Source organism: Hippichthys cyanospilos, chromosome 5, assembly GCF_059441005.1.
Source record: "Hippichthys cyanospilos isolate Australia breed blue-spotted pipefish chromosome 5, RoL_Hcya_1.0, whole genome shotgun sequence".
NCBI classification, from domain to species: Eukaryota; Metazoa; Chordata; class Actinopteri; order Syngnathiformes; family Syngnathidae; genus Hippichthys; species Hippichthys cyanospilos.
Genome location: NC_142373.1, coordinates 23,147,025 through 23,168,952, shown reverse-complemented (window position 1 = coordinate 23,168,952; position 21,928 = coordinate 23,147,025). Strand labels below are relative to the sequence as shown.

Below are 21,928 nucleotides of genomic sequence, written 5' to 3'. Positions count from 1 at the left end.
ACACGACATGCTTGTACATAAATACGGAGCTCCTCAAGGTTGAGAGCTAGGGTAACAACGGGCCTTTTTTCCTGTCATGGAATCCCATTAGCGGTTTCATTGTATAATGTTATGAAAACAAACACAACTAACCTTTGTGCAGCAAGCATTAGATCGATGCCGACGCGCTGTTCAGTAATTTTTCTTGATTGACAGTCACTAGTCCAGGGTGCAGTCATTGACAGAAGAAAAGAGGCAAATGGAAAAAAAAATAAAGTACATGGTCAAACCATGACCATCGTAAAGCATATGTACAGTGTCCAGGCAGATTATTTATGGCACTTGAACTGTCAGAAAATCAGGAGGGCTAATTATGGAGTGAATGACTTAGGAGTTGTCCTCTGAACAGAATTTCTCTGATCCGTGCATTTTCTTTACCATTATCTGACCTATACCAGTACAAATACTAAGTTAGGCTACTCACCACATCCAATGCAAAGTAATCTGTACCGTTACTAAATGTGAAACATTTCTATTAAACCATCAGATCATTTTAAGAAAATACCCTTTGTTTAGATCTGTCAAGACACTTCGGGTCGGGTACAACATGAAAGGCAATAAAAAGTCCAGAAAGCATAATTCTTGGTTTCCTCTCATTTATTTTTTTAGCAGACATTAGCACAAGTAACGGTTTGTTCAACATAGTGCCATTCAGAACTTTTAGAACCACCCTAGATAAAAGGTTTTCAAGCTTAATTCTCCATTCAAAATGTTTTTACATAAAAAGAATAAAGTACCTTGTTTTCTTTGTCAGGGATGATTTTCAGTGGCATGGGACTTTAGTTACATCAAAATTTTTAACAAAAAACGTTTTACTATTTTGTTTTGTATTACTATCCAAAATACTAGCGTTTAAACTTATATTTCATGTGAATCATTCAAAGAATAAACCACTCGCAAAATTATTAACTTCACAGTGACACATCAACAAAACTGTCCACGTAATGCATTCCCACACACATTTTAAAATAAAGCCAGGGCCCCAAATACTTTGGTGCTCATAATAACCATTTTCACATGAAGATATTTTCAAGATCAAAATGAAAACAAATGACTTAACATGTTATTTACCATATTTGCCCTTCAATGAGGCTTGTGCGCTTATATCATCCAGTGCGATGCAGTTTCACATCATTTGCTATGTATGACTGTTTGCCCAGTAAGGTCATGACTTGTGACCACGAGCGTGCATTCAAAATTGTCTGTGCATTGTTGGACATAATATTATGAGAAACTTGACTTTGTTTCACGACTCACCTGAAGTAGTTACACAGAAGCGTATGGAATTTGAGTATGTATCTGGTTTTGACCCATTTTCGCTGCTTCACTGACCGCGACCAGTGAAAATGACATTACAGTTGCTCAGGCAACAAGCAATCATGGTTCAGCTTGTGAACATCACATGACCAAAATCAGAAAACGTGTGTGCCAAGATAAGTTGTTACCTAAGCCCTGAGCAACTGTGATGTCATTTTCAGGTGACAAAACAGCCGCAGTAAGACAGGAGCGTATAGAACATATTAAAAGGAACATGTTTTAAATGACAGTACAAAATGCTCTCCTAAAATGTAAAAATAAATTTCTTGTGTCTTTACTGAATCATAATGCAAACATAAATAATAATCGGTTAGGTGTGACACCTTCACCTGTCCTTGATGAGCTTGCAACTGATTTTTTTGCAAGAGGACGCCTAATCTGTCAGTGTATTTAAAAAACAAAAAACGTTATGGAAGCAATTGATATTGCCAAGGGTGTGCGTAGGGGATTTTGGTGGTTTGCAAATCTGGTCTAGCTGAGCATGTGTGCAGAGGGTGCACACCTCTCTGCACAAGGGTGTGTCACCTCTGTCGGGATAGTAAAATGCGAATCTGAATTAAAATGTTTTGAAAAGACTGATCTGTGATTTCATCATATTTCAATGCATGAGAAAATGATGTCCAGTGGCTTACAATCACATTGCCTCTCATAAAGTATGAAATGAAAGAACCGCAAGTTCGATCAAAGTGAATGAAAAGAGATTTACTCACATTGTTCAAATTTTGTCACATTTTAATGGCAATAAAAGCATCAAGAAAACTCCCCGTGTGAACCACGTGCGTGTTTCCAAAGCCGTGTTGACTCAGTAAGTCCTCATACTGCTGCTGTGTCCTCTCCAGGCCCTCAGTTTGGACCAGCATGTTCAGAGACTGCAAGGTTGAGTAGGCGGACCGCCCGTCCAACATGGTTTCAGCAATGACAACAGCACAGCCTGCATTAGGTGTTCAAATTAAAACAAAACATCAGTTGAATATTTGCTTGATGCATAGTCCAAAAGGTGCCCAATGCTGTAACAATTGTGTCTTTGAAAAGCTGGATTTGCACTACATGATTCAAGAAACAATATATGCTCAATGCACAACAAATCAGAGCTCTGAGCAACTGTGATGTCATTGTTAGCAGTTAGCAAGTGGTAAAATGTCAGAGATGTAAAAATCGGTGGGTTTTGCTGCTTAATTTATATTTTACAAATGTAATATTAATGAGTGCCATGTTTAGACCAGTGGGGCCACACAGAACATAATCTTGGAACTCTAATTTTTGGACCCTGCAATGTAAATCCAGTTTAGCGTAGTTTGCGATCATAGTTTAGCGGACCTGTGAGGTGTTGAAGTGAGCTCAGACTTTGATGCAGAGCATTGCATCCAGCAGGTTTTCCGTCCGTTCGATACCGGAGGCAACAAAGGCGTGGCTCTTCAAAAGCAGAGCGTATTCGTTGGCGCTCCTCTGTCTCCCTTCGCTCATGCTGAGGGCCTGCAGCAGCCCTCGACTTGGCCCTGTTCTACCCTCGTCCAGGAAGATCTCACATAGCAGCAGGCCGCAACCTGACAGCGCGGTGACAGCACGAGTGCAGGTGTATTTTCAGTTCTTACATCCCGAAAGGTCATTCTTGGGACTTAACTCTAATCATCAGTGTTGAAAAAAAATGTAGATGCATCTACAAGCCAACTAGTTCAAGCACAAAATCCTTGAAATTGCGTCACCACTGTTATGTACTGTACATGTACTTCCGTAAATACTGCTTGAATTTTCGCCCCGGGCCAATGGGCGGCTGCCATGGCGGGGAAATGATCTATCTTTTCATCCTGTTTCTGCAGCATTGTTCTGGTGGCAAAGGTTCATCTTTTTCAGGCCAATTTCAGGAGAAAAACATTTCCGTGCTTTACTAATGATTAGAATGCTTTAATGGTACTAAAGTTGCATTTAGAGGTGCCAAAATTAATCAATTATAACCAACAAATATTTTGATGATTAATTATTTAAAGCAATTGACTTTGGCTTTAAATTGTCCAAATTGTCTTGTTTCACCCTCTCTAGAGTAGAGTAAATATTTGGATTCCTAGAGTCCTTTGTGAAAGACAGATTGTTTTTGTTTAATTAAGATCTTTTTTTTAATCTTCCAGCCACATCAAATATACAAAAATAATCACCTAATAAACAGTAATTGTAAAATAATGATTGTCATACATCATAAGAATTTTTTTATCCAATTATTCAATAGGATCAATGATTCTAAAAATGTGTGATAGTGAAAGGCCTAGCTGCAGTTACAGTATGTTGGTTTGCACATCCTTTCTGAATGAAAGCATTGAAAGGACATTTTTTAAATCAAGCTCGACCAACAGAAAAAGCTATTTTTGATAACCCTCCTTCGCATGCAGGACAACAATTGCAGTCATGTTTCTTGACAAATTCGAGGAATAAAGTTAGCCTGACTTAAGAGTCCATTTACAGTATTTGGAGAGAACTCTACCTGGCGTGCAAGCATCTGCGATTCTGCTGAGCAAGAGGTGCACTTTCTCATCGGACCAATCATGGAGAATTCTCGAGAGGATGTACAAGTCTGCTTTGGGTAAGGCATCTTTGAAGAAGTCTCCTGTTTGTGTCACAGGTACAGAGTCTCATTAGCATTTAAAGTGATTTGTTAAATGGGCCGTAACATGAAAAGTCCACTTTTTGGAGCTTTCCAATGCAGATTTCTCACCCTAAACACTGTCAAAGTACTGTATTATTTTCCTTCATTGATGCCATTGCTAAGCATTCCTTGCTTATTCTGCGATCTCCCACTGGCCCCACCCGTGCAGATGAAAATGGCTTGAAGTTCGCTTATGACGACAGGAGAGAGACAGGAGCGATTCGCAACTCCCTGCACCGCCTGTGCAAGAGAAAATAGACGCTGACCTTATCCAAGTCTTTTAATGTGCACTTTAATGTCAGTAAAACGCCTGTTTTTGGCCCCGTTATGTTGGAGTAGTCTCAATCAGCCGCAAGCCTCATGAGGACGATAGGTCAAGCTGATGGATGGGTGCATGTTGTGTTGCGACACGGTAAGAGCAAACGAGAAATTTTACTTCCTGGTTAGAAAGAGCAGTGCCATAAAACTCTAATTTAATAATTTAAATCGCCAATGTGCCAAACGTAATTTATATTCCCACATTACACTGTAGAAAGAATACAGTATCATGTTACGGCCCTTTTAAGATTAATTAAATAATATCAATACCTGCAACAAAAGTGACTCTGTCTTGAGGGGAGGGAGGATTGAAACACGGACTCATTTCCACCACGGTTGGTAAGTCGAACACTGTCACAGACATCCCCGGGTGAGCTCTGGCAAATTCCAGTGCCATTGCACCTGTACAACCTTCCAAGAAAATAAATAAATAAATAAATAAATAAATAAATAAAACATATATACTGGTCGTAAACTTTTCAGGACCTTATCTGAAACTGTTATTTATTCAATGTAATGTAATTGAATCAATAACAGTACAAATTTTAAATTTTGCAAATGGGTCTTTGTTTATTTCAAGACAGAGCAAAAATCATCAGAAAGGGGACTGTTGAAGTTGTGATTAATTAAAAAATATATAAGGTCACGACCTTATATTCGCAGGATTAGAATATTATCTAGCAACATTGTCAGGTTCCATTTCTGAATTTCTCACCTCCTAAGTCACAGGCACTCTTGAAGGTCGACAAGTCAAAAGCTGTCGCCACTGCTTTACCAGTTACTTGAGCGATACTGTGCATGGCCTTCATGAACTTCAACGTCACCTCCTGACTCTTGTAGACTGTGTCCTTTGTGAGAAATTCATCATTAGAATTAAAAGTTTCTAATTCAAGTATTTGAGGACTTGATTAGAATATTCACCTGGAATAAGTCGCCAGACGTGTTGCTGAGGGATCTGTGGTGCTGGTGGACGCCTTCCTGCACGGCGCTCTCCAGGTGTCTGAAGAGTGGCCACACCGTGTCATTGCAGTGCATCAAATAGCCCAGGAGGGAAGATGGTGCGTCGGACAGCAGGAAGCGTTTGGACAGCTCCGTATTCTCGTATGTCGGTGTCTTACAGTCTGAAAGTTTAAAAGAGATCAAAGTTGATGTTATCATATTGTGTAGTACAATAACCTACAGCTGGTCGAATATCATCAAAGAGGTGATCGGAATAGGAAATGGTTGACTCACTTGTGCTCTTTAACAATTTTAATGAGAGGCATGCCTCCAGCAGACGCTCCGTTCCCTTGAGAGAGGTTTTTAGCTCAAGGGCCACCTGTGCCGCATCTATCGCTGGTCTGCGCTGGAGCAAGTCAAATATGCCCAACTTGGAGGCGGTAAAAAGTGCCTAGAAGTGTTGTTTTTGGACAAAGAAATACTAATAAGACCATTTTCCATTTAATATCCATCCATCCATTTTCTATAACCGCTTATCCACACAAGGGTCACAGGCTTGCTGACGCCTATCTCGGCTGGCTTCAGGCAGTAGGCGGGGGACACCCTGAACTGGTTGCCAGCCAATTGCAGGGCACACAGAGACGAAATACCTTTCACGTGCCCACTCACACCTAAGGACAGTTTGGTATGTCCAATTCACCTGCCATGCATTTTTTTGGAACGCGGGAGGAAGCTGGAGTGTCCGGAGAGAACCCACACGGGCTCGGGGAGAGCATGCAAATTCCACACTGCAAACTCCAGGTGGATTTGAACCGGGTCCTTTGAACTGTGAGGCGGAAGTGCTATTCACTGCGCCACCGAGCCGCCATTTCATGTTTGAAATAATAATAATAGAATATATGTGAGCGTTGTCCTTTTGTATCCCTCGAGTATTGTATTCATAAATTTGTTACGGTAGTTTGACTTAGTTACCGCTCTTGACAAGCGTCAACTGTGTACAAAAAAGCCATGAGCCGATATCAGATTCTGACATTATGATAACCTTGAGTAGAAATATCACTGTATCACAATATTAAATATTATCACAGCTAATTTTGAATGTCTATTGTGGGGCACATTTGATTTTTTTTTTTTAATCATAAGATTTTAAGAAAAGAAATGTGATATATCTCAAAATAAAATCTAATAACATCTAATGTTATCACCTGTAAATGCTTAAAGGATCTTTAATAGGGGTGGGCAAACTTTTTGCCTTGGGGGCCACATTGACTTTTAAAATTAGACATCCAGGCCGGGTCAGCAACAACATACATGTAAAAAACTGCATTTGTTATTAGTAAATATAAAACATAAATAGAGCATGAACATATTAATATCCTAATCATGAGAACACTGTTGTTGATCACCCATGTCAGCCACCGTGGAAGTTTGGTGGTAATCTTGCTGTGGCAATTAATTGTGCTTCTGTGTGGCTGCTGATAACGCTTTAAAATAAGTCCTCTCCCCATGGTTTTTCTTTCAGGAATGTCATATCCGAAAACTCCTCCATTACCTTGAAATTCTTATAAATCCCGCTGATAAGAATAAAAAGCTGAGCGGTGTCCTTTATATTGTTGCTTTCATCCAGTGCCAAAGAGTACAGTGGAAATGGAACCACTTTTTTTTTTTTTTACTTTACTTCGATGCACCTGCGTGATATGCTATTTTTTTCAAATTTGTACTTGCTCTGGAGACATAGAATAGTTATGGTCTCTACCAAGCATTCTTTAAGAAACTCCCCTCCGGAGAGAGGCTTGCTGGCTTTTGCTAGTTTGATATGGAATTACATTTGTGTCACAATCGTGAGTGAGCAATGAAAGATTTTGAACGAGCAAGAATAGCTTTTGAGCACATAAAAATATAGTGAGCAAGCAACAATGGATTTTGTGTACGGAACAGCATTTTGTTTGCGCAAACTTACTGCTGGCTCACCATAGCCCTCCCTCCCTCCCTCGCTCAACATCTAGTTCTCTGCATGGTATTAGGCGTTATTGAAACCATGAATTTTTAAACGTCAAAGTAACCAGTCAACCAAATTACCAGGCTATGGCGAGTACAAAATACTTTAAAAGTATCAGTGATCCCCTCTCACCTTGGAAGCTTTGAATCCATCCATAAGTTGAATGATTTTCTGTAGATCCTCTTTGGCTTCTTCACTGTCCTCAGATTCGCTGGAGCAGCCCCTGTTGACAGTTACCGGTAGTAGTTTTTCAGAAGGTCCGGATGAGCTGTTGACAACCTTCAAGAGGACCACCTCTTATAAATTATTCTAAAAGACAAATTGTGATGATTTGTATTATAAACGCTAAGTTGGCATCCAGAGAGTACCGTGTAAGTGGATGAAGCGGTAGGTAGCAAATGATTTGCGGCTGGCGGTATTGGAGCGGCAACTGCCTTTTTTACATGGCAACTGCCTTTTTGATTGTAAATCTGGTCCAGCTGTTTGCAGAAGTGGTTTAGGGGAAACCCCACCACGTTGAGAAAGTCTCCGTGCACGTATTCCACCAGCATCCCACCAAGCGCCTGGATGCCATAGCCACCTGCTTTGTCCCTAACACATATACATGCACATGAAACATACAATTTGCTGTCAACACAATGAAAGAACTTAATCAATGATACGTCACAAAATCGACAGTGCTTAACAAAACACACAAGGAAAGATAAGAAAGGTTAAAGCAGCTAAAAACAGTGACATCCAAGTCCAAAGTCACTCATATGTTTACATGATCAGACTCACATGGGTTCACCGCTGTCAATGTACTCCCAAAGCAAGTCCTCGGAGAGGTCGGCGAACTTCACCCTGGTTTCTTCATAAAACTCAACAATCTGGTAATCTTCATCATCTCGGATCAGAAAAAGTTGTAGTAAATTTAGTATCACTAATATTAGCATTATGAAAACCTGTACACAATGCCAGCATGCTATCCTGCACTATTGTCCTTTTAAAATAGAAATAGGGATGTGAGGTGAGGTAAAACGAAACTTTTGATCGGTCTGGGTTAGCCCTTTATCTACCAAGGTTGCAATCCAATTATTTTTTTAGAATATGTACTAAATGTTTGCGTTGATAATGTTGGCAATTCTCATGACAAAAAGTAACTTACTACGAGGCCTGTCACAATAACATTTTTCAGGACGAGCTATTTTCCTAGAAACTATAATGATGAACGACGATATTGTTTGATTTTTTTCCTTTTGATTCGGATGATATGGTGATTTTGGAAAAAAACTAATACTTACATTCTTTTTTAAGAGAAACTGTCTTTCAATTTACAAGAATATCTAACATTTGCATTGACACGTTAAACAATAAAATACTGTCCCTTGTTGTATGCCACTAATTTAGTTTTAAACAAGTTTTACATTGATTTGCATTGTCATTATTGATAAAGCTTTCCCACAACCGAGCCAGAAATAACACTGATGATGTTTCGCAAACTATCTTCAGAAGTTGTTGAATAAAATATGCAAGTCTATTGTGAAGACAAAGTCATTTGTAGTCGCTCTGAGGGACAAGTCAAGCACACATTTGGCTCTTGGCTCCAAAGTTGGTTTGGGAGCGACCAATCCATGCAGAACACTTAGAAGCAAACCAGCTTGGTGGAAACTACTTAACATCAGCCCACCAATGGCGTTTTAAATAATGCTTCAGAATATTGTATTTCATGCTTTGTAATGCCATTTGATGCCTTATTTTTTGCTAAATGAATCTATTGATTTTCACTGCCCGGCCCATGGAAACCCTGTGAATGGGTCATGTGCAAAAATCATGTTCCCTGATGCCAGAACATCACTTACTTGTTTTTTCTTGACAAAGAAGAACGGCGACGCCTGTGAAGACACTGTGCTCTTTACCATTCAAACTAAAGCAAGATAACAGCAGAGAATTATATATTAAATCTATTCAACTATTTATTTCAAATATATGACAAACTTTACCTCGAGAGCATCTTATATGCATCCTGCTTGTCACGTGGCTTCTCTAGAATCATGCCATCTACACTCTGTGGAAGTATATTTTAAATAAAAGTACAACATATACAGTATAGTGTAGCATATGAACAAAGCATTTTATACAGGAGGTAATTCAATATACATCGCATACCGGTAACTAGAAATACAATGGCTATTGAGTATTTTCGATATTCAGGTATTTTACTGAAAAATTAAATTGAATAATAAGTAAGTATTTAGATAAAAAAAATTAAATAACTTGATGCAAAATTATGATGAATACAGAAAGCAAAATAATTAATTTCCAATTCTATTTTTTCCCACTTAAATTTAAATTTAATTGTGCTGAACAGCACACCACTTTCTTTCTCCTTCCCCAAATCATTCCCCTTAAATGTTGGGTCAATTAGATTAATGTGCCAAGTGAAAATGCATATTTGATTAAGCATTGTTTGTATGAACGTGATCAGTTGGTACTGTGTCAAGCTGTAAGCATCAAAATGTGCAGTCACTTACTGCTTGCTAGTTGCCAATTAATGCAAGATGTACCCCAGCCACTGGTAAACACTGGCAACAGGTGCTCTATGTCAATGTCAGCATAATTAAGTCGTTTGTTGCTGATATGAATTGCAGATTGAATGTGATTTAAGAACAATGAAGTGTTGTTTCTATCAGGAAGGAGTTAGGACAAACAGTTGCAGTAAAAAGTCTTGTCAAGCTGTTACGCCACGACATACAGCTGTGAACAAGTTCAAAATAAAAGTCTAACGTTTATTTTAAAGTTGGCCATTTCTGGTTTCAACACTTGTCGCTCTGATCAGCTTAACATGTTTTTCTGACCCGTACGCTCATAAACCGATATCGAGGGCAAGAATAAATGTCTTGCACATTTTTTGAACCAAAGTACAGTAATCAAAATTACTCCAGGACTCAATTAAACCCCACAACAAGATCATGAAAAAAACCCAAAAAACTATTTTAAAAACATTAATTGAGCTGCTGTTTTGGGGCGGACATTGATAGTGCTCACTTTTGTTTTTATATAACTAAAATAGAGGAAATAGACTTGATTCTGAAAGAATGTACTTACCACAATAGTATCTGCTCCGATCACTATGTCTGGAGATTTAAGGTGATTCTAAATGACACAAAATCATATTATTGTCCATGCAATGTAAATAAAGGCATTATATTTTATTCTATTCTATTCACAACAGGTTTATACGAGTAAATGAGACCAAATAATATAGAATCGACTCACACAGGGCATCCTCCTTGCCACCTCCAGTGCCTTCTGTTTGGCCGTCTCTACAGCATAATGCTGTGGAGCTTTAAATAGTCGCTTGTCAAGAGTTTCTTTGAACCAGGATGGGACCACCTCAAATCGCAGCCCCTAACATAAGACAGACATATGCGACATGAGAAGAAAATTATGCAAGTTGTCACGATATTCATCCAGTCTCTTACAGCATTGCGAAGGATCTCCAGTCGTCGCGGAGACGCGCTGGCCAACACAACCAGTTTTCCAGCCAATTTAGAGATGACGGGATTTAGCACCATGGTGGGCCCTCACCTAGCTGCCTTAACAACATGAGGTGGCGAAGAAAAAATCACGTCAAAAACATTTTTACTAAAAAAAACCCTATGTATGAAGCTACAATATGACAGCAAATTGCGCAGAACATTTACCAGTTTGCACTCATGACAATTCTGTCTTCAGTTTAAACGCTGTTTTGTTTGATATTAGGCTGAAACGACGTGGGTGCTAAATTCCTCTGTCAAGGTTTAAATCATTCTTTTTAAACACTTAAGCTATTTTTCAACCACAATGAAGACGTTATTCAAACATTTAGAATTACATAATTTTATGTGTTATACAATATAAACTGACGAAGAAAATCATAAGCCATACGATGATGTATGAAACTAACAGCTTTACGTGCATTGTACGGACAGCAAAGAACGAGTTTCGCTGCTGGCCTAAATTTACAATATGCAGCAACTTTAGACATCAAATTCGCTAACTTGTAATGACTCATTTCTACCGTCACGAAAATATCCTGCACACGTAAAAACAAAACTTGAGTTTTATGTCAGCAGCACCAAAACGGCACATTTAACTGTTTGAAATTACGCTCACACGCTTGAAAAACACGACAATTTATCATTTTTATTCCTTACCTCTGCAAAACACCGGAACTTAACAGCTAGCAACGTAGGGCTACTCGATGACGTAACACGCACCGCCTCATCAACCATCTCATTGGTCAATAGGCTGTCTTGTATACAGTACTGACTTGGGCCGGTAGGACCCGGATAAATATAGAGGGTATCCAACATAAAAATACTGCCAAAACAAATGTGAATCAGACCTGTGTGCAGTACTGTAAATACTCTAAAACCGAGCAATAAAATAACAAAAGCCCAATAAAAAAAAGGCATTCGTTATTACAGTAAACAATGAAGTTGAATACCATTTAGCGAGTTGAATACCATTTAGCTAGCGTACGAGCATGAGAGAGAAAGGGGGCGAGAGATCAAAATAGATTGGAACATTAGTCTCTCAGAAGACATTTATTTTCTCATGTGCAAAGTACGTATAGATAAGGCTCGGAGGAAAAAACAAAATCATGTTATTACATGGACAAGATTGCTTAAAAGGAACATTTAATTAGTTGTCAATAGTTATCTTCATCTGAATAAAAAAAAAAAAAGACTTCATTTTGTAGGATGTTTCATATTGAAATGTCCATTGGATGGCGATAGTATCGCTTTGACCTGGATGACAATAGTCTTAACAGGATGATGTCACAAGTGCTCCTACAAAAGACAGCAAAGTTAAAAACACAAGACTACCCACACACCTGCATGGTACCCCTGTGGGCAGTATGACTTTGTCAACACCTGCACATTTTCCGCTTTTATTAGTATCATAGTTACAATACACCAGCTGTACACCTTGGAATTAAAACACCCTAGTATAAATGATTTAACAAGTGCGTTATTTTCCCAAAAAGAGCCCTTATTAGGCACACGTTTTTTTCTTCTATTTTTAAGCCCTAAACAGGCAAGAATTTTGAAGATTTTAGAGAAATTTAGGGGTACGTTAGAATTTAAGCAATGGCTGTTATGGACGGTTTGCCTGTTTATACCGAAAGCAGCCGCTGTGCCCTGTAAAGGATTAAGGAATACAGTTTACCATTTAGTCTCATTAATTCCATTCCACAATGAAACCTCCTTGTTCCACTAATTTATTCAATTCAATCATAGTGGAATGTATCTCAAATAATTTAATGTGCTATACAGTCAAAAAATAAATATGATAGTGATCAGTTTCAAATCCTCCATAATGACTCATGAACACTATCTTATAAGTGGCCATGCTCTTCATTACTGTTGTCATATGCTTTGTCCTCTACTGTCGCCATGGTAACCACCTCGAAGCAACTCCCTGTCTCGCCATCGGGCGAGTGGCCCGCTGGCATGCAGTCGAAGGCTTTACCAGCCGAGTTGATGCCCTTGCGAATTCTTGCGCCGGGTTGGTATAGTTGCATGGCTGGGCGGTCCTGCAGAGTTGCAAAGGGATCAAAAAGAGGGTTGTATGGCATCAAAACATGCAAGAGGGTGGCTACTTCATACACAAGGACTTTAATTGACTTACATTTCCATCCAGATATGCAGCATTCCTAACCAGTTAACAAAGTGTAGCCCGGTTGTGTCCAAGTGTTTCAATTCAATAATGCATATATTTTAATGACTTAGCTGGCTAACCAATGCTAGGTTCAGACCAAACACAAAAAAATTGCATTGACCAGGATATCTCATGTGTTTTTGTTCCTCAAAGTACCTTTATTAGGGTTGCTTTTTGCAGAGGACTGAGCTCATGCTCTTTTGACATTAAAAAAAGTTGAACATCACTCATCAATCAGGTGCTCTTTGGTGTATTTGTTGTTGCTAAATGCTCTCTTAGTAACCGACTAACTTTGGCCCAGTACTAAAATTCTGTTTGGTAAATATTTTACCTCATAACCTATTAGCCAAACAGCAACATTGTATGGTTTCAGTTTAATAGGGTTTTAAAGAATGGCAATGCATTTAAAAAATAAAACGAGAATAACTACATAAAGAAAATAACAAAACTAAAGCACCTCTAAGAGGTTCAATAATAAAATTGGATCCTATAATGAAATGACAATAATGAAAAAAACAACTAAATATTGGAACATTCACTGCCAGGCCAATAAAAATAGACTTTTATCCTGAATAGCTGTGAATGGTTTAAAGGTTCTTCCATGATGGTACATTAAGTCATGGCAGTATCATCCATCCATCCATCCATCCATCCATCCATCCATCCATCCATCCATCCATCCATCCATCCATCCATCCATCCATCCATCCATCCATCCATCCATCCATCCATCCATCCATCCATCCATCCATCCATCCATCCATCCATCCATCCATCCATCCATCCATCCATCCATCCATCCATCCATCCATCCATCCATCCATCCATCCATCCATCCATCCATCCATCCATCCATCCATCCATCCATCCATCCATCCATCCATCCATCCATCCATCCATCCATCCATCCATCCATCCATCCATCCATCCATCCATCCATCCATCCATCCATCCATCCATCCATCCATCCATCCATCCATCCATCCATCCATCCATCCATCCATCCATCCATCCATCCATCCATCCATCCATCCATCCATCCATCCATCCATCCATCCATCCATCCCCTTCACCTCTTCACCATTTTATCTTAGCCAATCCAGGTCACACAAAGATGAAAAATCATTAATTTTCATTAACAATTTAGAGTGTTCAAAATACATACCCTGCATGTTTTAGAAAGGTGGGAGAAAAACGGAATACCTGGGGACAGCCTACACAGGCACAAGAACATGCAAATTCCAAACGTGCTAAGCAATGTGCCATGATGTCCATTACTGCAAGTAATGTATTTTTATCCTGAATGCCAGCATTAAAAAGTGTCAGGTCAAATAATTACTCATTCAGTGCCATTCTTTGACGACTATAAACGTTAGTGGTATTGAATTAGTTAACAAAGGCCTATATTGTTAAGAGTCAAGGAATTACAATAGGCATATGCATTTGTTGTCTACTTTTATAGCAAAAAAAAAAAAAAAAATCATATAAACCCCTTGCATGCTCACCTTCTCGCTCACCTTGTTTCGAAGCCGCTCCTTTCTGTTTGCCAGCTCGTCTCTGTCCTCCTTCATCTGCTTATCGCCGCTGTCAGGGCAGAAGGCGTAGGTGTGGTGATGGCCATCCTTCTTGACACGGTCCTGGCAGTAGCCCTTGCCCCACTTGGTCTCGTCTTTGCGACGCGCAAACTTGTCGAATTCGTAGTGGTTCCTCTGACGTTTCCTGTCATCGTCTTTCCCGCGGTGCTCCTTGTCTCGCTGTCTGCGGCACTGCTGCTGTTCCTTGTCACTCTCAGGCTGACCTCTAGTCAAGAAATTGCACATCCTCTACATTGTACCATACATTGTACTGTGCATTTTCTAAACCACTTTTTCCTCATTAGGGTCATGGTGAAGGTGCAGTCTATCCCAGCTGACTTTTGTTGATACACACAAGGGTTATTGACATATGGTTGTGAAAAAATTGATGTGTTTCTAAATAAATTGCTAAAGAGGATATTAAAACAAAGTGGCAAGATTAAGACAACTAAAACTATAGTATTATAACATACTGAAAAAGAGAGCCTGGGTGATAATGTTAGATGAAGAAGATGGAAATTAATTGGGCACATCTTGAGGAAAGAAGAGGGGACCAACTGCACGACAGCATTGACGTGGACACCAGAAGGCAAAAGGAAGCAGGGGAGACCGACGACCACCTGAAGAAAAACTGTTGAAAATGAGAGGGACGAGACTAGATGGCGAACCTGAAACCAGCCTATGGTGTTGCAAATGCCAGGGCAGCGTAGAGATGGAGGATAGGTAAGCTAGGGTAAGGTAAGGTTAGGCTATGTTAACAACTTCACACTTCAGTGCGTGATGCACAATTTGGATTTCTTGTCAAATCCGATCTTTTTATATACTCTTTCATATAAAGAAACAAATACAACTTCTCATGTGAGTGCAATGCGTCTGCATTGTGACATACATGACCACAAAGCACAATGACGAAAAAAAACAAAACATGGCCAGGCAAAATAGTGTTTACGAAAATAAATAAAGTCCTGTATTTAGGGGTTCTGGTTATCTGATGCTGGAAGGAAGAAGAGATATTTGGGAGATAGGGGGCGCCATATTTGTCAAAAAAAAAAAAAAAGAACCATCAGCATGAATGTTATCCTACTATCACCAAAAATGTCTACTTTATGATTCATGTATCCACATACAAAAAAGGCCTGGGCAATTGTATTGGTCACACTGCAATGACCAATCAGATATGTGTTCCATATGGGGGGTATAAAATCAGAATTGAGCTGCAGTGTGAACATAGACAAGTCCTCCAATGACTTGAAGGTCTCAAATGACTTACCTTCTTCTGAACGGAAGAAACGCAATATTGAAATAAACATTTTTGAAATGAACCCTGAAAGCTCAGTTATGATATTAATTGACAAAAATGAAAAACATGTGGCTGGGTTTCAATTATTTTGTTTCAGAAAGGCATTTCTGTTTTTATTTTCACTTTTAGATTTTTGCAAATTTTCATTATGTATAATCATCTTGTTCCACACGTGATCATTCTTCAAAGGGGGCGATTTTGCAACACTTTTTATTATCTAATATGTTGAAAATGGCTTGCTCTCCTCACTTTGACAATGCCACTGTATGTTACAATAACGATTGAATAAATGTGACGTTTTTGGGGTCTCCTGATATCTGATGATTTTAGAGATAATAAGATTCCACCTGACATCAGCAACATAGACAAACAACTATTCACATTAAGATTCATCTGTGGACAATTTAGAAACTTCAATGAACCAAGCTTGGATGATAAGGAATTGTAGGAGCAAGGACCTGGGAAAAACTTTCCCAGGATTCAAAAGGATTCATTCTCTACAGTTCCTGAACAGTTCCTTAAGTGCCCTAACTTTATTCTCTCGGCAGAAATTAGTGCTACTGCAGGTCATTCCTGCCAACTTTAATAAGACTGGGTATTTTCACTCAATAGCCAAACAACACACAAGCACAGGCACACGACGCAGTAAAACACAGGACGCAATATGTTGTGTAATGCAATGTTGCCGTTGTAACTTATTTATGCTCTGAACCGATTTCTAAATAACATATTTTCTCTCATCTGATTTATTTGACAGTGTTCTTTTTTTATTACATTTTACACCTCCTAAATCTTTTGTACTCATGTCTTTTGTTGCAGTAATCAATGAATTTACCCGTTGTGGGATCAATAAAGTCTTATTATTTCCTTTTTTTATAGCTTATATAGTATTTCTCCTCATTGCAATTACTGGTGCTCTGCGGTGGTGTCACACACAAAAAAGCCATAAAAAATGTGAGATACAGTGCAAAGCTGCATCGTCAAAGTTTAACAACCACAAATTGATCTTTTTGTTGGTTGGGGGGGGGGGTCCTAGTTTTTGTTAGTGCTGAAAAAACCCTCTATTTCCTGCTTTTGTGTTCAGGCCAAAAACAACAAGTATTACTACAGTGCCATCTTGCTGCCAAAATGTCACAAAAAGTGTTTGCGCAAGGCAGTGTACTTTTAGTCCAAAGGGAAAGTTAACGTAGCCAACATAGATGTTGAAGTCAACTGAAGGACTTTGCCAACATCTTGCGGAATCTATATTATCTTTTTACAGGAGGGTTTTCACAAACTAGGCCAGGGATTTTGCATATCATCAGGAACTATGGGATTTTAGTGTAATTGTTTTGATGCGTTCTTGTATTAAAAAGCTTGAGGATGTTTAAGTGTGAGGTTCCACTGTTCAACAGCAATTTAGAGGTTTGCATCTTCTTCCTGTCCTTCCACAAGAACTCATGTTAGCTTCAACAGGTGTCAATGTTATTGTGAACAACTATTTGTGGCCTGTGTAATGTCACTCAAAGTCAGATGTGATAAACTCCAGCTCACTTGCACCTCTAATGAGGATAAAAGGTAGAAAGAGCAAATCTGATTTAATGATCCTTACTTTTCTTTGGAATCCTTTAACTTCAGCTGTCCACCTGATTTCTCCCATTTTCCCCTCTCGATTTCCCCGACTTCACTTTTGTCCTTGATGCGGTCTGAGTCTGCATCATCGTCTCTGTCACTCTTCTTCAGCAGCTGATGAATGAACACAATGTATGAGGCGACGGGTCGCTTCAGGTCAGAAGATGCACGTACACGGCAGGTGAATTATGACCTTAATTTTGATGTCCTTCTCAGATAGTTTCTTCTGCTTCTCAGCTTCTTTACGTTTGCGCCGCTCCTCCTCGCGCCGCTTCCGTTTCTCCTCTTCACGCTGCCTCTTCTTCTCAAACTCTCGCCGGCGCCGCTCCTCTCGCTTTTCCTCGCGTATTCTCTGCAAGGACATGATGACTTTTTCATGTTTATCCCCTTCAGGAGATTTTTTTTTTTTTAATCCGTTATACCTGTTTCTCCATCTTCTTGTTTCTGATGTAATCCAACAGGGGTGTTGTCCTCTTGGCTAAAATTGTACAAAGGAGTTATATGTACTTTCATCAGGCATCTTAAAGAACTGCCATATCAGCATTCATTGTGCAATACGTTGTGAATTTCGGCGGAGGGCAAATCATTTGCGGGATCCAAATTGTGATCAAGGTTGTAGAACAACCACTTGCATGATTCGCATTTACAACACCAAATTGAGAGCACTTTTTCAAAAGCATATTACATGCAGAATCTCACTGGGGTATCACTGACTCCAAATTGTGTTGGCAACTTTGTAGGACAAATCACTTAAAAATCGCATGACTCCCACTTCTATTAGCAAATTGCAATAGGTTTGGAGAAAAGGACCCATGAAGGATCTTACTTTTAATACCAAGTCAAGTGTATTTGTATAGCCCTATTTTTTTTTTATCTTTACTCTGTCATTATGCCTAATGCATCCTTGCACTTCTCTGACTGTGGAGTCTTGCGCCAGAATCGTCCCACCCATTGCAGCATCTGATTGATTAGCTGTGCAAGAGCCAGAGCCAATCAGTAGTGAAAGCCATATACTGTATGCATTGACCTGTTTTGAATCCCTCCGAGCTTTCCAGGCTAACCGAACAACAAACCCTAGGGATTAGGCATGGGCCGATAACCGGACTGGCAATGCACAGGGATTTTAAAAGTTATTTTAAACCGTCCAAATCTGACAAAACCAGTAAGTTGTTTTCCCTCCCTCATCGTCTGCCTTAAAGGGCAACTGCAGCGTGCTGCAGGAGCCTCCTCTCATTGTGTGTCATACAAGTCCTCCTTGGCCGTAGCGATCACATCAGCGCTGCTGTTGTCCACTTCCTGCTTTGCCGGCTTCAATATCATTAAATGTTTGCTCCTGCCACTAACTACCCCGTGTAATGTGGCTAACATGTTGTCATATTCTACTTTCATGATTGTTTTATGTGATATCGCTTGAGGTAGGACACGAGCAAATTTGCAAATTAGAGGATGGGTCAACAAGGACAACAATTCAAACTTTTTCCCCCATCTAAGTCCAAACCGGGTCAGCTGTGTGTGTGTGAGAGAGAGTGCGCGAGAGAGACAGAGAGAGAAAGAGAGGAAGACAAAATCAAGTCAGCTGTGTGGCAAGTTTTCAGCTTTTGAAAAAGAGACAGAGAGAGACTTTGACTCTTTGACTACCGATAATTGTATCGTACATTGTACAGTTTGGCCTGCGACCCCTGTGGGGATAAGCGGCTGTAGAAAATGAAAATGGAAATAGTACATTTTGGAGAAATCTTACTTGCATGATGGCACTAAGTGATGAGAGTGACTCGAAATCTTACCTATAAGTTCTCTGGTTTTGGCCTCAATTTCCCCCAGCAAGATCTCAGGGTTGGCCATCGACTTTTCCTCATCACAGGAGTAGTTATCCAAGAAGCGTTTATACTCGGGGTCTGAGGGGGAAAGTGACATTCAAGTAAAAGCATTGACACTATGCTTTAAGTTTGTGATTCAAGCCATTTTGTTGGCTTTTAAACTAAATTTAGAACTGTAGCAGAGGTGTAATGGTTCCTTTGTAACAGCTCTGATGTGGCCATTAGTGTTTATGTTACCTTCCTCAATACTTCCAGCTTTGGCATCTTTCTTTTTGATCTTTTTTTTGGAGACTTTCTGGAAGGGGGCAAACTCTACCACGGCAGGAAATTCCTGACCTGTGTGCATGTCAAAGCCTTAGTCAGAATTATCGACAGTGTTTAGAATAACATAAAATCACAAATTGTGGCTGGCTTGCACTCCAATGGATATTATAATTCACTTAATTGTCCATTTACCTAAATAAATAAATGCAACACGTCAGGAAGGATATACAAATTAATAATGCTGTAATTTCCTTAAATATGATTGCTATGATAATTTGCCACTGTTATAAGTTAATTTTCACACTCCTAACTGATGTACAAGTGTAAAAGCAGTAAACCCCTGCATTATAAAACCAAAGCCAAAGAACAAATCTGCACATGATTTCAAAATGGCTGGAGTATAACCAACAGGGTAGAGGCACGCTTCTCTTGATTTCCATGCTAGCCATAGCAATGTACGGTATGTAAAGAGAGAATTTGCATGCAAAGGCTACCCTGACATATTTTCTTCTATCCCTTCCACCATTTCCCCTGTGCTTTAATATGACACAGAAATGTACTGGGGAAAAAAAAGACAAACGGCAATCACCTTTGTTGTCAATGAAGACATAGCCATCAAATCGATCTCTGAACAAAAGGATATCTTCCTGGTTTTTAAAGTTGATGTAAGCTCTGGAGAACAAATGTGGGTACAAACTATGGACACAAAGAAAGACGTCACGAAGAGAGACGAATAATGTACTATGGCTATGTATGCTATATGTAAGGTACCTTGGATCTGCAGGGAAAAACTCAAAGTAGTCAAAGGGAGGAAGCGGGCTGAGGTGTTCCTCTAACTGCTCCTTGGTCAGGTGAGGTGGGAGCCTTCGGATGACCACCTGTACATCAGGTAAACACACGGTACTCACGATTAGAAGACTCATTTTATAGATAGAAAGAAACATGTTTATTGCTTGGTCAGGTGAGGTGGGAGCCTTCGAATGACTACATCAGGTAAACACACAATACTCTAGATTAGAAAACAAATTAATTTTATAGATAGAAAAGAAAATGTTTCTTGCAGGTATACAACGAAAATGGGACCGCTGCTGTAATTACTGCCTCTTAAATAAATACCCAAAAATAGAATACCAATTGGAGAAGTCCAATAACAAACCAAAAAAATCAAACGCTGTAACAAAATGTTACAATGCCGTATTTGTCCTTTTCCTATCTACATTTTTGGTCATTTATTTATATTTCAGAAAAGGTTTCACAAATATAAATACACTCCAAATAATTCTCTCCACACGGAAATAATAGTTTTGAAGCAGTCGTCGCAAATCCGGTAATTGTGTGGAGCACGTGTAACTAATTCTCATACTGCATAAACATTGTAGTTTATTTGTAAAAATAAACATGAATACGCACACACTGTAATTGGGCCGAATACCAAATGCACGTTATATAACGTTATATTACGTATACATGCTAAGATGACCCAAATCATTGAAAACGTAAAATAATGCGCTGCATGAATTATTTGGGAGAAATAACGTAAAATAATGCGTTGCATGCATTTTTTTGGGCAGAAACAAACATTTTTGTGTCTCTGTCCTCGGTGCTGAAAGACCGTCGCCATGTTTTCCCACGCAACGTAAACAATAATAAAGACGCTTGGTAGACTTACTCGTACCTTCGTAAAAACCTCTTTTTTCTCTTCTTTCTGCTTAGGAATGTTATCCTGATCCCCCGAGTTGTCCCTCAATTTTATTTCCACCACGCCCTTGTCCTTGCTTGCCGTCATTTGCTCCTTTTCAGACCTCATTTCGGTCCATTTCTCCGTGCTGATATTCTGCAGCGCTAGCAGGTGTCTCGCGAGAGGCGTGCAATTATCGCGAGAAGACAGAACGCGAACCTTTTAAAAAAGCGTATGAAGCAATTCGTCATGAAGAAATGACGTGTCCAATCCGTGGTGAACGTTTCGTACATAAAAAACATTTAAAATGGTAAAATAATCACATTAATAAGAAAAATATATGGCTTGTATTACCCAAATCAACAATGACAATGGTAAAAGATCGTATACATTTTGTGCGTAGTGCGCAATCTAATAAAGTACAAAAAAAAAATAAACATTAAGAGACCAGCATGGAACAAAACTTGCTGCATTAAGACCTGCCTCAGATAAAATTTCTACTGTTACACTTTACTAATACAATTACATCCATGATCCATAGATCCATTTTAGTACCTCTTTAATCATATAGAGTCCACTGGTTAAGTTGAAGCCTAATTTTGAGGAGCAAAGAGTAAGTGCTATAGCAATAGCCCAGCATCCTTTCAATTTAGGGATTGGTCTGCAGCACATAATAAATGTCCTGATTGGACGACTTGGTTTATTTTTTTCAGACATAAGAATAATTGACTGCACCTTTTGAATATACT

General features: G+C 39.2%; 2 protein-coding genes across 5 annotated transcripts; both read right to left on the bottom strand.

The window, feature by feature from the left end:
* Positions 1–2,067: 2,067 nt before the first annotated feature.
* Positions 2,068–11,653, bottom strand: LOC148424036 (putative bifunctional dTTP/UTP pyrophosphatase/methyltransferase protein). Of its 3 annotated transcripts, none has more exons than XM_088415338.1 (16): positions 11,426–11,653; positions 10,712–10,825; positions 10,506–10,637; positions 10,335–10,382; positions 9,230–9,294; positions 9,089–9,153; positions 8,028–8,133; positions 7,616–7,838; positions 7,380–7,526; positions 5,543–5,699; positions 5,231–5,430; positions 5,025–5,157; positions 4,580–4,720; positions 3,830–3,952; positions 2,674–2,900; positions 2,068–2,287 (listed from the first exon to the last, which is right to left on the bottom strand). In XM_088415338.1, the coding sequence occupies exons 2-15, from the start codon at positions 10,802–10,804 to the stop codon at positions 2,695–2,697; spliced, it is 1,839 nt and encodes a 612-aa protein (XP_088271464.1). In that variant the 5' UTR covers positions 10,805–10,825; positions 11,426–11,653; the 3' UTR covers positions 2,068–2,287; positions 2,674–2,694. The 3 variants fall into 3 exon arrangements, 2 of the variants coding, with proteins under 2 accessions (XP_088271464.1, XP_088271465.1); XR_015865650.1 differs by lacking the exon at positions 2,068–2,287 and adding an exon at positions 4,061–4,231 and having other exon boundaries at positions 2,878–2,900; XM_088415339.1 differs by lacking the exon at positions 2,674–2,900.
* Positions 11,654–11,787: 134 nt separating this feature from the next.
* Positions 11,788–21,360, bottom strand: LOC148424035 (regulator of nonsense transcripts 3A-like). 2 transcript variants are annotated; one of them, XM_088415340.1, is made up of 10 exons: positions 21,177–21,360; positions 20,273–20,379; positions 20,091–20,197; positions 19,475–19,573; positions 19,205–19,315; positions 17,843–17,898; positions 17,614–17,772; positions 17,401–17,534; positions 14,441–14,735; positions 11,788–12,810 (listed from the first exon to the last, which is right to left on the bottom strand). In XM_088415340.1, exons 1-10 carry the CDS (start codon positions 21,306–21,308, stop codon positions 12,613–12,615), a joined length of 1,398 nt encoding a protein of 465 aa, XP_088271466.1. In that variant the 5' UTR covers positions 21,309–21,360; the 3' UTR covers positions 11,788–12,612. The 2 variants fall into 2 exon arrangements, with proteins under 2 accessions (XP_088271466.1, XP_088271467.1); XM_088415341.1 differs by having other exon boundaries at positions 14,453–14,735.
* Between the last annotated feature and the right edge of the window lie 568 nt (positions 21,361–21,928).

What these genes read in the sequence shown, in the direction of transcription:
- LOC148424036 (XM_088415338.1), bottom strand. Translation starts at nt 10,804, where the DNA reads ATGGTGCTAAATCCCGTCATCTCTAAATTGGCTGGAAAACTGGTTGTG. An exon ending in TCGGAGCAGATACTATTGTG is followed by an intron (nt 9,295 to 10,334) that starts GTAAGTACATTC and finishes ATACTTCCACAG; the next exon opens with AGTGTAGATGGCATGATTCT. An exon ending in GAGTGCCTGTGACTTAGGAG is followed by an intron (nt 4,721 to 5,024) that starts GTGAGAAATTCA and finishes TTTTCTTGGAAG; the next exon opens with GTTGTACAGGTGCAATGGCA.
- LOC148424035 (XM_088415340.1), bottom strand. Translation starts at nt 21,308, where the DNA reads ATGAGGTCTGAAAAGGAGCAAATGACGGCAAGCAAGGACAAGGGCGTG. An exon ending in AAAAAGAGGTTTTTACGAAG is followed by an intron (nt 20,380 to 21,176) that starts GTACGAGTAAGT and finishes CCTGATGTACAG; the next exon opens with GTGGTCATCCGAAGGCTCCC. An exon ending in AGCTGGAAGTATTGAGGAAG is followed by an intron (nt 19,316 to 19,474) that starts GTAACATAAACA and finishes TTTCCCCCTCAG; the next exon opens with ACCCCGAGTATAAACGCTTC.